The sequence below is a fragment of the Pelophylax lessonae genome (assembly GCF_965119305.1).
Source record: "Pelophylax lessonae genome assembly, chromosome: 1".
Classification (NCBI taxonomy): Eukaryota; Metazoa; Chordata; class Amphibia; order Anura; family Ranidae; genus Pelophylax; species Pelophylax lessonae.
This window is the reverse complement of record NC_138768.1, coordinates 408844870-408859514: the sequence shown is the minus strand read 5'-3', so window position 1 is coordinate 408859514 and position 14645 is coordinate 408844870. Positions and strand designations below refer to the sequence as shown.

Below are 14645 nucleotides of genomic sequence, written 5' to 3'. Positions count from 1 at the left end.
TTATATGGTTTTAGTAAATCTAAAGGAAAACTGTACAAGAAAATTGTAAATTGTATGGCGAGCCTACAGATTTAACAGAATATTCTATTTCTGGGAGGGTCAATAACCATAACCCACCCCGCTCCAGATTTATACACTTACTTCAAAATATGCAACTTCTGTGCTTGTTCTAAATCAAACGGATTATTAGACAGTCCTTGCACTGGAAGAGGCAGATGACTATGGATATAGGACTTTTTGTTATATATCTATAATCAACTGTCTCTTCCAGAAAAAACATTGCACTAGGCCTGTGTAATAATAAGGTGTAGAATTAGAACAAGCACACAAGTATGTCTTTTTATCACTATGCTGACTCATGTTTAATTAAAACAAGACTCATTCTCCAACTGTAAGCCGGTTATCACCAGGCAGAAACTATAAATCCATTGCTACAGAATAATGGATCAGGTTGCTGCAGTGTCATCCAAAAGAAATGACATATTAATCTTGATTTATGCAATTATTTTTCTCCAAAACCTATGCTTTAAACGGAAGGAAGAAAATGATACACTGACAGGTTGAGTATACCCTGTCTACATAAACCAGGAGTCACTCCTGAAATATACATCCATAAGCAAATGAAATCTGATTTGTCACTAGTAATAGAATTCATAGTATGGTAGCACCGCAGACAGATAGCAATAAACGGTACAACAGATGATGTATAGTTTAATGAGGACAGATCTGAACTTCATATACTGCTTTCTACTTTATTTCATAGTCCCATGTGATTTGTACCAGTCAGATGTCTTGATGAGTCCCCAAGTCCCTTAATATGGCTCAGTTAATCTTTCCTTTCATTTTAATGTGAAGTTTCATCAGTGCACACAACAAGGTGACTCATTATGTAACACACATAGCAGCTTATTTCCATTACAGAGAAACATTAACCAAAAGACTAATGGAAAATGCAGCAACTCCCGTGTACTTTGTATTGGACACTTTCTGAAAAAGCATCTTGTGTTTGCTCACCTGTTCCTTTACAAACAGCACACATTCAGCTTATCACCGCATGCTGCACTAAGAGCCCATTTTATTGCATGTCAACAAGGCCCTCCGAGACATTTCCATAAGAAGATCTTGCTGCTCCTGGCAGTAGCTGATTTGTAACATCAGAATAGTTTCATTGAATTAAAATACATTTACAGCTCCTGGGAACTATAGAACATTAAAGGATTCCAGGTATGGCATTTTTTAAATAGTCACTTTGCTATTGCTTGGGCCAATGTAATTATATATATATATATATATATACACACCATTACCTGTGGGATCCCTTCTAGGGCAATGGTCTCCAAACTTTGGCCTTTTACCTGCCTTTATCCAGCCCTTGGGACACTACTCCTCCCACTGATACGAGACACTATTCTGCCAACTGACACTAACAATGAAGCACAATATCTTCCCACTGACGGCAATAATAAGGCACTCTTCCTCCCAATGATACCAATGACGGGGCATTCCTCCTTTCCCTAATACCAAATGTGGTGTGGTGTGGTTTACTTCCACTGATGCCAGGAAACTTTCCACTCCCGCTGGCCATAGTCCACCCCCCCTAAAGTCCAAAGAACAATAAACTGGCCCTTTGTTTAGGAAGTTTGGAGACCCCTGCTCTAGGGGCTGGAAATCACTGTAGTAGGCACAGCCACTCCAGTGATCTCCACTAGATTCCGGGTCTAGTGCCGAGCCCTTGGCCTGTTGCATTGTAAATACATGAGGTTGGCTGCTTGGCAGGGGCAACATTCAGAAATTGCTTTGCATTTTCTCAATGAATGCAAAGTATTCTCTGACTGGATAAGGTGGAGAGGCAGGGTGGTGATGTCAAGCTCTCCACCTGTCCAATCTGAGAATGCTTTGCATTCACTGAGAAAATGCAAAGCATTCTCTGCATGGTGCCCATGCCAAGCGGCCAACCTCCTGTGTTCAGAAATCAGCAGACCTCAGAACCCAGAAGCAATTAGAGATCACTTAAGTAGCTATGTCTATTACAGTAGTCTTCATCTTCTATATATTTTTGCACTGGCCTAAGCTGTATAAGTGTAACTATGTAACAACATCCATACCTGGAATTTTTCCTTAAAATGATATTAAAGTCTTGTTTTTTTGGTTTACAAAAAGGAAACATGCTGCTCTATGCAAAACCATTGCACAGAGCAGCCTGGATCCTACCCTTGGGTTCCAAGCCAGTGCTTCAAGCCCTCCCTATTGCCGAGTGCACCCCCAGGAAAGAGCTTGCTAAGGGGCACCGAGCCGAGCTGCTGCTCTGTGTATCCATTCACTGAGCCCCCTCTCTCTCCTCATTGGATCACTGACTTTGATTGACAGCTGAGGGAGCCATTGGCTAAAAGAAAACCTGAATGAAGATGATGCCAGTGTTGACTCTCCATGTGTTTGCCTTTCTTGCTGATCCAATATCTGACCTGGAAAGTAAAGAAGCCAGAGACAACCGTGCAACTACGGTAGTATTTTTGGAAATAGGTCATTGATGGCATCCCCTGTATTTCTCTCACAGCTTTCCTTTCACCCTAACTTCTACCTTATAGCTCCAGCAGAACTCTGCCTTTTTTAACTACTTCAACCCCAGGAGGTTTTACCCCCTTAATAACCAACCCATTTTTGCGATACAGTAATGCGTTGCTTTAACTATCACTGCGCGGTTGCGTGACATTGTACCCAAATAAAATAGCCTTTTTTCCAACAAATAGAGCTTTTTTTTGGTGGTATTTGATCACCTCTGCTGTTTTTATTTTTTGCGCTATAAACAAAAAAAAAATATTTTTTACTTTCTGCTATAAAACAGATCCATTAAAAAAATGTAAAAAATCTAATTTCTTCATCCATTTAGGCCAATTTGTATTCTGATACTTATTTTTGGTAAAAAAAAAAAAAAAAAAAACAACCTCAAAAAGCATATATTGATTGATTTGTACAAAAGTTATAGCGTTTACAAACTATGAGATAGATTTATGGACTTTTTATTGTTTTTATTAGTAATGGCGGCGATCAGCGATATTTAGTGGGACTACGACAAATCTGAAACAAAGTCATACTTTTTGGGGACCAGTGACACTAATACAGTGGTCAGTGCTAAAAAATACACTGTTACTGTATAAATGACACTGGCAGAGAAGGGGGTTAACATCAGGGGCTATTAAAGGGTTAAGTGTGCTCATAGGGAGTGCTTTCTAACTGTGTGGGGGAACTGATTAGTAGGAACATAAGATCTCTCTCTCTCTTCCAGTCTGACAGAACGGCGGTCTGCCTTGTTTACACAGGCAGACTGTCGTTCTGTCATTTCTCTAAATGATCGCTAGTGGCCAGCGGCCATCACGGCCACTGGACCCGCTGATTGGCTCCTGCTGTGTCCAATCACAGCAGGAGTGCGGCTCCATCGGCGGCACACCCCAAAGCCGATAGATACAATCACCCAGTTCACTTTGAAAAGAATGAATGAATGTTCCCAAAGCTAATTTATTTCATGCAAATTGTACGGGTGTACAGTTGTGCTCATAAGTTTACATACCCTGGCAGAATTTATGATTTCTTGGCCATTTTTCCCCAAGAATATGAATGATAACATAAAACAACTATTTTTCACTCATGGTTAGTGTTTGGCTGAAGCCAATTATTAGCAATCAACTGTGTTTACTCTTTTTAAATCATAATGACAACAGAAACTACCCAAATGATCCTGATCAAAAGTTTACATACCCCAGTTCTTAATACCATGTATTGCCCTCTTTAACATCAATGACAGCTTGAAGTCTTTTGTGGTATTTGTAGATGGGAAAGCTGCCCATTCTTCCTGGCAAAAAGCCTCCAGTTCCTGTAAATTCTTGGGCTGTCTTGCATGAACTGCACATTTGAGATCTCCCCAGAGTGGCTCAATGATATTGAGGTCAGGAGACTGAGATGGCCACTCCAGAACCTTCACTTTATTCTGCTGTAGCCAAGGACAGGTCGACTTGGCTTTGTGTTTAGAATCATTATCATGTTGGAATGTCCAAGTACGTCCCATGCACAGCTTCCAGGCTGATGAATGCAAATTTCCCTCCAATATTTTTGATAACATACTGCATTCATCTTGCCATCAATTCTGACAAAATTTCCTCTGCCTTTGTAGCTCACACATCCCCAAAACATCAGCGATTCACCTCCACGTTTCACAGTAGGAATGACGTACCTTTCCTCATAGGCTTTGTTGACTCCAAATGTAGCATTTATGGTTGTGGCCAAAAAGCTCAATTTTGGTCTCATCACTCCAAATGACTTCATGCCAGAAGGTTTGAGGCTTGTCTCTGTGCTGTTTGACGTATTGTAAGCAGGATACTTTGTGGCATTTGCATAGTAATGGCTTTCTTCTGGCGACTCGACCATGCAGTCCATCTTTATTCAAGTGCCTCCTTATTGTGCATTTTGAAACAGCCACCCCACATGTTTTCAGAGAGTCCTGTATTTCACCTGAAGTTATTTGTGAGTATTTATTTTCATCCCAAACTATTTTCCTGGCAGTTGTGGCCGAAATTTTAGTTGGTCTACCTGACCATGGTTTGGTTTCAACAGAACCCCTCATTTTCCACTTCTTGATTAGAGTTTGAACACTGCTGATTGGCATTTTCATTTCCTTTGATATCTTTTTATATCTCTTTCTTGTTTTATACATTTCAACTACCTTTTCCCGCAGACCCTTTGAAAATTATTTTGCTTTCCCCATGACTCAGAATCCAGAAATGTCAGTGCAGCACTGGATGAAAGATGTAAGGGTCCGCCAGGAGTCCAGAAACTCATTGACCTTTTATAAACACACGCCAATTACAATCAAACAGATAACAGGTGAGGATGGTTACCTTTAATGACCATTCAAACCCCTTTGAGTCAAATTGTGTGCATGTTATCAGGCTAAAATCACCAGGGTATGTAAACTTTTGATCAGGGTCATTTGGGTAGTTTCTGTTGTCATTATAATTTAAAAAGGGTAAACACAGTTGATTGATAATAAATGGCTTCAGCCAAACACTAACCATGAGTGAAAAAAGTTGTTTTGTGTTATTCATATTCTTGGGGAAAAATGGCCAAGAAATCATAAATGCTGCCAGGGTATGTAAACGTATGAGCACAACTGTACACCAGTACAATTTTGCATGAAATAAATTAGCTTTGGGTACATTCATTTATTCTTTTCAAAGTGAACTGGGTCAAATCATTGATTGTTTCCCACTGTAGTGACAAGAAAGATCAAAGGAGGATGGAATTATTTTTTTCGAATAAATTCTGAATTTGGTTCCTGTTTACAAAAAGTCTTAATTATTGTTATGCATATATACATTTTAAAATTGGTAGTCGAATGCAAAACATTTGTATGATAATTAAAGGAATCTTTTCAGCATTTTTATACAAAACTGTTCGAGTCCATAATGGCACTATTAAATGATCCGATGAACGGTTTGAAATAAATGATACTGATGTATGGCCAGCTTCCCAGGCTGGCTGATTAGGCCTTCTTCCAACAAAGGTGTTTCAAAATGTTTAATTATTATGGCATGTTATTCTACATTTCAGCCCTGACATGCTGGGATAAGAAATCCCTAATTGCATGAACATGCTTCCATTTTATCCTTTGATTAATTATATAACAAAGTAATATAATTTTTTTTTTTTTGTCAAGTCAATACATTTTTATGAATTTAATATAGGCGTAGCACAGTAGAGCCTTCTTTTAAAAACTATACCACACATGTAATTTTATCACATATTTCAAAAATAGGAGCATTATTCCCTATTACAGGATAGCAGGTAAAGCCATGCTTTTTTTGTTGCAATGGCCAACTGCACATACAGAACTACTGTTTATTTTTTCAGAATAAATGTCTCTATAATATTAGGCTACAGCTGTTCTATACACCAGCAGTTCTGAATTTGCAGTTGACTATTGAGGAAAAAAGGAATGATTTGCATGGGTCCAACCAATATCCAGAAATGAGAATAATCCAACTATTTTTTAAAATGTGCGATAGACAGACATGTACATACCTGCTGTTATAAAATAGTTATTCCGCTTTAGTGGAGGCATTTTTTTTTCACTATATTCTTTTTTGAATTAAATTTGTAATAGAAAACACATAAAATTAGATAATATCTAAATTAATATCCAAATGACTTAATTGAAGCCTAGAACTTTATTCAGAAACCAATTGTCCCCCACAAAATATACACAACTCACATACATTCCTTCGACCCAGGTGACGCACAGTAGCCCTGGCTATTGCCAGATAAGATTTCAGACCTTCTGTCAGGTCACTTGGCACACAGGAGTTAATTTACTAAAGGTGAATATGCTGTTCATTTTGCAAAGCAATTTTCCCCAGAGCTAAGTGATTGTGGTGGAGTTTCACTTAGCAAACAATACTTTAACATTTTTGCTTGCACATGATTGGATCATGGAAGTCAGCATAGCTTTGCCTCATTTACTAGGTTTTAGGGAAAATTCCCCTTGCAACTTCCCTTAAAAATTGCACAGCCTATTTGCCTTTAGTTAATAATCCTGCAGTGTCCTCTTCCTCTTCTTCTCTTGGCCAGTAATGGGCGGTCCTCGATAATGGAAAGAACATCACTAAAGGAATGATGTCAGCAATATTCTCTGTAGCATTATACATTGAGTGAGAGAACCCATGATGAGACAATCTCTGGGGTCAGAATCATGACACCCTAAGCTCAAGGAACAAGGTACATGTGGTAGGTGAAATGATTTTAAGGTTATAAAGGGGTTGTAAAGGCAGAAGGTTTTTTATCTTAATGCATTCCATGTATTAAGATAAAAAGCCTTCTGTGTGCAGCAGCCCCCCTAATGCTTACCTGAGGTCCCTCTCTGTCCAGCGATGTCCACAAGTGTCTCAGACGTCCGAGATTCTCCCTCCTGATTGGCTGACACACAGCCGGAGCGCCATTGGTTGCTGCCAATTTAAATTCAGCTAGCCAATCAGGTGAGAGTGGGGGCGGGGCTCCATCCTGAGTGGACACGGAGAGCTGTGGCTCGGCTTGGGTGCCCAGTCAGCAAACTGCTTGCGGTGGGGGCAGTCAATAGGAGGGAGGGGCCAGGAGCACCGAAGAGGGACCCAAGAAGAGGAGGATCCAGGCTGCTCTGTGCAAAACCAACTGCACAGAGGAGGCAAGTATGACATGTTTGTTATGTTTAAAGGGAAAAAAATGAGACTTTACAATCACTTTAAATGATGTCTTCAACACACAAGAGGCCTGGCACTGGACCACTGAACAGTGGGACCACAGGAGATGGCACTGGGGTGAAAATTAGCACTGCTGCAAAAGCGTTTTTTCTTCTTGCTTTACACAATTCTGGTCAACGTATTAAGGGAAAAAAAGGCAGCTCTAGCGCAGTTGATTGGAGCACTGGGTACGTCAGACTACTGGAGGCCCAGGACACCGATTTGTGTGTCAGCAGCGGTCTAGCTCTCTAGCTGCTGCCAACACAGAGTTTTGTGACCCTTGCTGCAGCACAAAGGAAGGTAAAAAAAGGAGCATATTTAGTACTGTATATGCAGCCTGACTGCACTGCAGCAATAAATACAGAAGCTTCATTTGGAATTCAAATATACTTCTTTCAATGGATATTCCACAGTCTGAAATGCAACGTCATGGAAACAAGCATTAAAATGCAATCAAAAGAGCTTTATCACTTACTATCATACATCATCAAGCTGCACTGTCCTATTCTGTACAACTACTCAAAAAAGATTTGGCGCCAAGGTTGGAAGGAATTAAAACAAAAACATAAGTGACGTCTATAGCTGCTCCACAACAGTGGACACTTTAAGAGCCAATTCTGAATTTACCATTAGTCCTAAGCACTTGAACTGCCATATTTTTGTGATTCCTGTTCTATACAAGCACATCTTAGTTTAGGATGAATGAAAAGTATTGTATACAGTAACATAACTATGAGGCTCACCCCTCCGGCTTTAAGCAGTTTCCTTCTAAACTCCTCAGTAGGGTTGTTAAAGGTGAGTTTTTCACAGCGTAGGTGGTTTACAGGCGGATGACCTTCAAGGTGCAGAAACAAGTCGTAGTCAAATCGCACTTTCTTAGGTTCTTCCTACAAGAAGGAAAGGCGAAATATAGTCAGGAAGAAAGTATATATATATATATATATATTTTTTTTTGCCTTTTCGGATTTGTGTTACTGATAATTCAGTCATCCATAAAAATAAAGATGTATAAATCCTAACCATTAGAGAGCTCTGTGTTTCATTGCAAACAATCTGTCTCCCTGCTTAACAAATGAGAGAAGAGGACTGGAACTATAGACTTAATTTGTGAAGAGTAGTACAACACGTCTTTTGTTTAATACTGCCAAGCAGGAAGACTAGTCTGCTGAAGTAATAAGAAAATAGGACTGTCCTGCTATACATATAGAATTACAAACTATACATAGGAATAAAGTGTTTAATGCAGTGGTGGGCAATTTATAGCTATAGGGCTCCTCAAGTGTGACCCCCAACACCACCAAACGGCCACCCATATTATTCATGTAATGTATTTCTACAGAAAACCGTCAGACTTTGAGCATGCATCTAGAGTGGTTGGAGACTGAGGATGTAACAAGAGATTATGAGTGATTACTGACATTAGAGGCAGCAATTTCCCTGCTGCCATATTTGTGCTCCTACAGCTACTCAATAACTGCTGTCAGATTATTCAATATTCCCCACTGAAAGACACAAAAGATCAGAGGAAAAAAGTGAATACAAAGAGATATAGAACAGACAGCACAGAAAAAAGAAATTGTAAAAGAAATAAAACAAACTTTAAATTTTAGAAGCCAATCAGCTATCCTTTGTTCACTAGCCTGAGTAAGCACTTAGGCAGGGAATACTTGACTCCAGCTGCTGGGACCAGAGAGTCCCACAAAAGGTATTAAAGAGTCACATCCTGGCTAACAAAGATTAAAAACCAGCTTCAAAGCCGGTTTCCTACTGCCTACTCACATCCTGGGTAACAAAGATTAAAAACCAGCTTCAAAGCCGGTTTCCTACTGCGCATGCCCAAAGCGCGCTGCAGTTTGTGCATGGGCTGCAGCCTTCTGGGACCTTAAATTGTCCCAGAAGGCTGCAGAGGAAGGAGGGGGGCTCAACTTCTGTCTCCGTTCAAGCGGGTACCTGTCAAAACCAGGTACCTCCTCCCCCCCAGAAGGTGCCAAATGTGGCAGCTGAGGGGGGGGGGGCAGATAATCTGAGCCTCCCCTTTTGGGTGGAGCTATGCTTTAACACACCAATAAGTTTACTCATATCAACCTGATTCCTTTTACATGTACAGTGCACAACATAAATGAGTACACCCCAACAGATGTGTCAGAAAACCTTTACCTTCCTTTCAGAACCAACATTTTCTATGGGACACTATACTACAAAATACTTCCACAAATGCGGGCCATTGATTGCAACCAAGATTTGTTAATTTGCACACACAAAAAAGTATTTTTCCTAACAAATTTATTGAAGACCATGTTGCAAAAATAATACACCCCAATGAAAGTCTTAGGAGCAAAGCTAAATTTTAGACAACAAAATCCTAATTAACAAGAATTCAACTACAGGTGAGTCTAATTATTCATTAAAAGGTGTCCAGCAGACAGTTGATTATAAAAGGGCAATACTTAACAAAGAAAACCTCTTCTCATTTCATGCTGACAGCAATGGCACCACATAGTAGATAAATGTCACACAGCATGAGAAAGAAAATAATTTCTTAACACAAGAAAGGTGAAGGCTACAAGAAGATCTGCAAAGCTTTACTTAGTCAGAATACTGTAGAAAAAGTGATACAAAGATTTAAAAAAGGTGGAACTGCAACCATCTCACAGAGACATCCAGGCCGTGCACAAAAGTTAACACCATGATAGAAGTGTCTTCTGATGAGAAGGGTTGAAGAAAATCTCCATGCAAGTTCACTGCAGTTAGCTAAAGAAGTAGAAAGCCAAATCGGGGTGATTGTTTCCTGTGACACAATACGGCGTATACTGCAGAGGAATAGCATGCATGGGTATCATCCACACAGGAAGCCTCTCCTAAAGCCCATGCACAAAGAAGCTCGCCTAGAATTTGCCAGGGCCCATGCTGAAAAGGAAGAAGAGTACTGGGACTCTGTACTCTGGCATGATGAGACCAAGATAAATGTTTTTGGAACTGATGGCTTCAAAGCTGTATGGCGTTGCAAAGGTGAGGAGTGCAAAGAAAAATGCATGGTGCCTACAGTAAAACATGGTGGTGGCAGTTTCCTCCTGTGGGGCTGCATGGTGTCGGGGAGCAGAATATTATTGATGGTATCATGAATTCACAGATGTGCTGCTCTATATTAAGAGAGAAGATGCTACCAAGACTGGGTGCCCTTGGTCAATGTGCACTTTTCCAACATGACAATGATCCTAAACATACATCCAAGGCCACTGTTGTACAGGCCATCTTAGGCCATGCAGAATGGAAAAAGATAGATGTTGCAATATGTCGTCAACTTGTTCATTCCTTGCCTAGAAGACTTGGCGCTGTCCTTACAAATCATGCAGGTCATACAAAAATACTAGATGTAGTAGTTTTTGTTGTGGGATGTATTCATTTTTACATAAACTAATTTGAGTAAAGTGGAAGATTTTCAAATCCAAGTTATATTATTCACCTTATTTTCATGTAATGAGCTAAACAAATGTTCTATAAAACTCAGTTTTGTCAAAAATTTGGAAATTGTTCTTGTATCAATTGAGATATTGATTAAAATCTTAATATTCAAAAGGAGTGTACTCATTTATGCAGAGCGCTGTATATACAATGTTTGGGGGTTCTGAGTAATTTTCTAGCGAAACAAATGATGATTTTTACATGTAGGAGAAAAGTGCCAGAATTGGCCCAGTAGGGAAGTAGTTAATATACAGAAATATAAACTGTACTTTAAAATTCAGATAGAAGAAAAAAAAACAATCATTTTCCAAAGATCTACACAAACAAGTTTTTCCATTAACAAATGGCAGTGTCAAAGATGTAAAAATCAACCAGATCTGACTATGAAACTCAATGGCTTAATGTATAACTAAAGGTAGGGTGAAGAGGGTATTTAACACCTGTCTGATTTTTATTGCCGTCTGTCTCTCTGTTAGGGAGATTTAGCCTATCGCCACTGAAAGGAAATCCTAAATTTTGAATGGTCCACAGGACAAGGACAGAGGGGAATTCTTCCCATGGGGACATTGGTTCTGTTCACCCTGGTGACAACCACAGGTTTCCCTCACTTTGCAGAGATTTCCTCTTACACACTGTTGTGATTGTGGGACAGGAAAATCTCACTAATTGAACACAGATGGCAAAAAATTGACAGGGGTTAAAACCCTCCTTTACTGTATCCAAACAGGAAAGAAACCAGTTTTGCTTTTATTTGTACTTTAAATCAGTTGTAAAGTTATTTATTTTTTCCTAAAATAAAAAATGTTATAGTCCCCTACACTGTGCAATGGTTTTGGCTTCTGCGGTTCCCCACCAGCGCTCTCAGGTCCTCCTTTGCTGTGTGTGCCAGTATAGTAAGTCGCATTCTATGGTGGCACATGTGTGTACTTGATCCTGAGCCAGGCTGTGTGCATCCACTTACACACACAGCACGGCTCAGGTCCGCCCCCTCCTCACTGGATTTGACTGACAGAGGCAGAAGTAAATGGCTCCTGCTGCTCTCAGCCAAACTTGTGAGAAAGCGGAGAGGGAAGAAGACCTGCAGATGAGCCCAATGATGGATCAATACAGTACTCGAGTAAATATTTGGAAGTACAGTATTTGGAGAGGGGGGAAACCGGCACTAAAAGGTTGTTCAACAGTGTTAAGATGTCTTTTTTCAGGTTAGGAAGTTCATCCAGGTACCTGCACATATTTAGTATTTTGTAGGGCATCTTAGAACCATAAATCCCAGCGCTTCTGTTAGGTCCATCTAAAGGCCACTGGGGCCCTTGGATGATGCTATACAAATATCATAAAATCTACATTTTAAATCCTGAATTTAGGTTGTTTCATAGTGATAAGATGTCTTTTTTTTACATTAGGAGGCTCCTCCACGGTACCTGCACATATTTAGTACTTTATAGAGCATCTTAGAAACAAAAATTATTCCCAGCATTCCATCTAAAGGCCGCTGGGGCCCTTGGATGGTGCTATACAAATATCATAAAATATAAATTTAAAATCCTAAATTTAGGTTTAAAAAATACCTGTACTGAGGGTGGAAAATACAAAGGCTGCCTTTTCTGAAATGGAAATATTGCCAACAGCTTTATTATGAGGCTGATCTGGGACAATTATACGGATTAGTAATGTCACAGTAAAGCCAATTCTTCTAATCTTCATACTTGTTTTAGGAAGCTTTGAACTTAGAAAGTACTGAAGCAATTGAACCAGCATCATAGCCAGGGAACCAGTATTTTAAGAGGCATAAGTGATGGCAGTCTCCACACTTCCTTTCTACAGAATCCCTTAAAAAGTGTATGTAAACCATCTTGTAAAACAATCACTTCCATTTAAAATAGGAATGAGAGTCAAAAACATCTGTTTATAGATATAAAAAAAAAAATACCTTTTCCCCTTTTTAGAAGTGATCACATAATCTGTTTTTTGCTGGAAAAAGATCTTAGTGAGCTAAGGGAGGATAAACAGCAGTACACCAGTCAGACCAGTGAATGGCTGTGCAGAGGAGCGTGTCAGCACTCAGGTCTGATCATTGGAGCAGAGTAGGCCAAGTTCCCAGTGGCTTGCTAAGAGGCTAAGCCAGCTGCTGTTCCAGGCATCTTGGTGGATACTGACTGAAGTCTGGATCCATGCAGAGGCTGGACTGGCAAAGTGACATCAGCCTACAGCGGACTATATAAACGAGTCACAGAAATGCAGAATGAAGTGCACTCCTGCGATCCATAGAAGATGTAGTGGCGAAAAAGCTTTGCCTATTCTTCTCTTTTAATGCATTACCTGCATTATGGTAAAAAAAAAAAAAAAAAAAAAAACCTTCACCTTGTTGTTTGTTTCCCCCTCTCCCCAAACACTTACCTTTCTCGATCCAGCGATGTTCCTGTCTGCAGCAGCGCTGGTCTTTCGCCCTGCTCTCAGAAGACAGACTGATACCAGAGGGAGCTGTCAATCAAATCCTGTGAGGAGGGAGTGGGCACGTGGGTGTGAGCTGTGCTGTGTGTGTGTCAGTAAACTTGTTTTTTCATTGTAGGTAAAAAGATGAGGCATCAGTATCACTTTAAATAAATCAAAAACAAGTTCAGGTTCTATACAAGTCACAGTAAAATCAAGAAAGCATTTATAAAGTTGATTGATGTCTGCAAACATTTTGTGAAACATTTGTCTGACAGCAATTCAGAAGCCGCTAAATCACTAAAACATTGGGCTCAATTAGCTGTAGAAAATATATTCATATGACAGATGACACTATGATGAAAAGTTTAATCATCTCCCAATTAATAAAACTAGACATAAGCTCATTTTTGGTCATAAAGTGCATTCCAGTACAAAAAAATGATACATTTGGCTCCTAAGCAAGATCAGCAGCTGCATACACAATCCATCCTAATCAAGAGTGAAACAAATCAGAGGCAGAACCTGAATCTTGTAGGAGATACATTAAAAGTTCAGGCTTGATTAACACTTTTGAGGCACTTGCACCATATAGCAAGTTTGTGTGTGCTACTTTATTCAGTTAAAGACTTTGGGCATACTAGACATAGACACACCCAAAAACATGTCATCATTGTACACAGTGCATGTCTAGTACTATCCACTCCTTCTGCTCTGCTTCCAGGATTTCCCCTGCCCCAGTACAATGCAATTCAGCTCTGAATAATCACAGCTGCATTGAAGAGTACACAGAGAAGGTTGGCAGCAGGAGCAGTCAAAAAAAAAAAAAAAAAGCAATCATGCAATGTTTATCAACAACATTGCTCAGGTGGGAATACAGAAAGTTACATTGAAACTGGAAACTGGTAGCCAATCAGCTTCAAACTTCAGCTTGTACAATAAAACGTGGAAGCTGATTGGTTTCTATGCAAAGCTGCACCAGAGAGTTTGCACTCACCAGTTTTAGTAAATCTCCCACATTGTATCATTTGTAACATTCTGTGTTTTACATCTACAGATAAAGCAACCTTCACAAGTAAAAAAAAAATAAATATATATTTTTTTCTTCCTAATTAAATGCTCATCTGTTGAACCCCTTATTAACCCTTTAGTTTACTCTAATCAGCACTAATTTACTCTGTATTCTCCTTCTCCATTCAATGTGTAAGCATTCTCTTACGCACCATAAACCATAGGTATTTAAAAAATATCATTTATAACTCCTACAGTGGGGATCGAAAGTTTGGGCACCCCAGGTAAAAATTTATATTAATGTGCATAAAGAAGCCAAGGAAAGATGGAAAAATCTCCAAAAGTCATCAAATTACAGATTAGACATTCTTATAATATGTCAACAAAAGTTAGATTTTATTTCCATCATTTACACTTTCAAAATTACAGAAAACAAAAAAATGGCGTCTGCAAAAGTTTGGGCACCCTGCAGAGTTAATA

General features: G+C 39.5%; 1 protein-coding gene across 3 annotated transcripts in view; it reads right to left on the bottom strand.

Moving 5' to 3' along the window:
- MLLT3 (MLLT3 super elongation complex subunit) overlaps positions 1-14645 on the bottom strand; it is a 462813-nt gene that overhangs the window by 161305 nt on the left and 286863 nt on the right. For all 3 annotated transcript variants that reach the window (XM_082243975.1, XM_082243973.1, XM_082243974.1), the window contains exon 4: positions 8006-8149. In XM_082243975.1, the coding sequence (XP_082100101.1) occupies positions 8006-8149 (144 nt within the window). The remainder of the gene's footprint in view (positions 1-8005; positions 8150-14645) is intronic.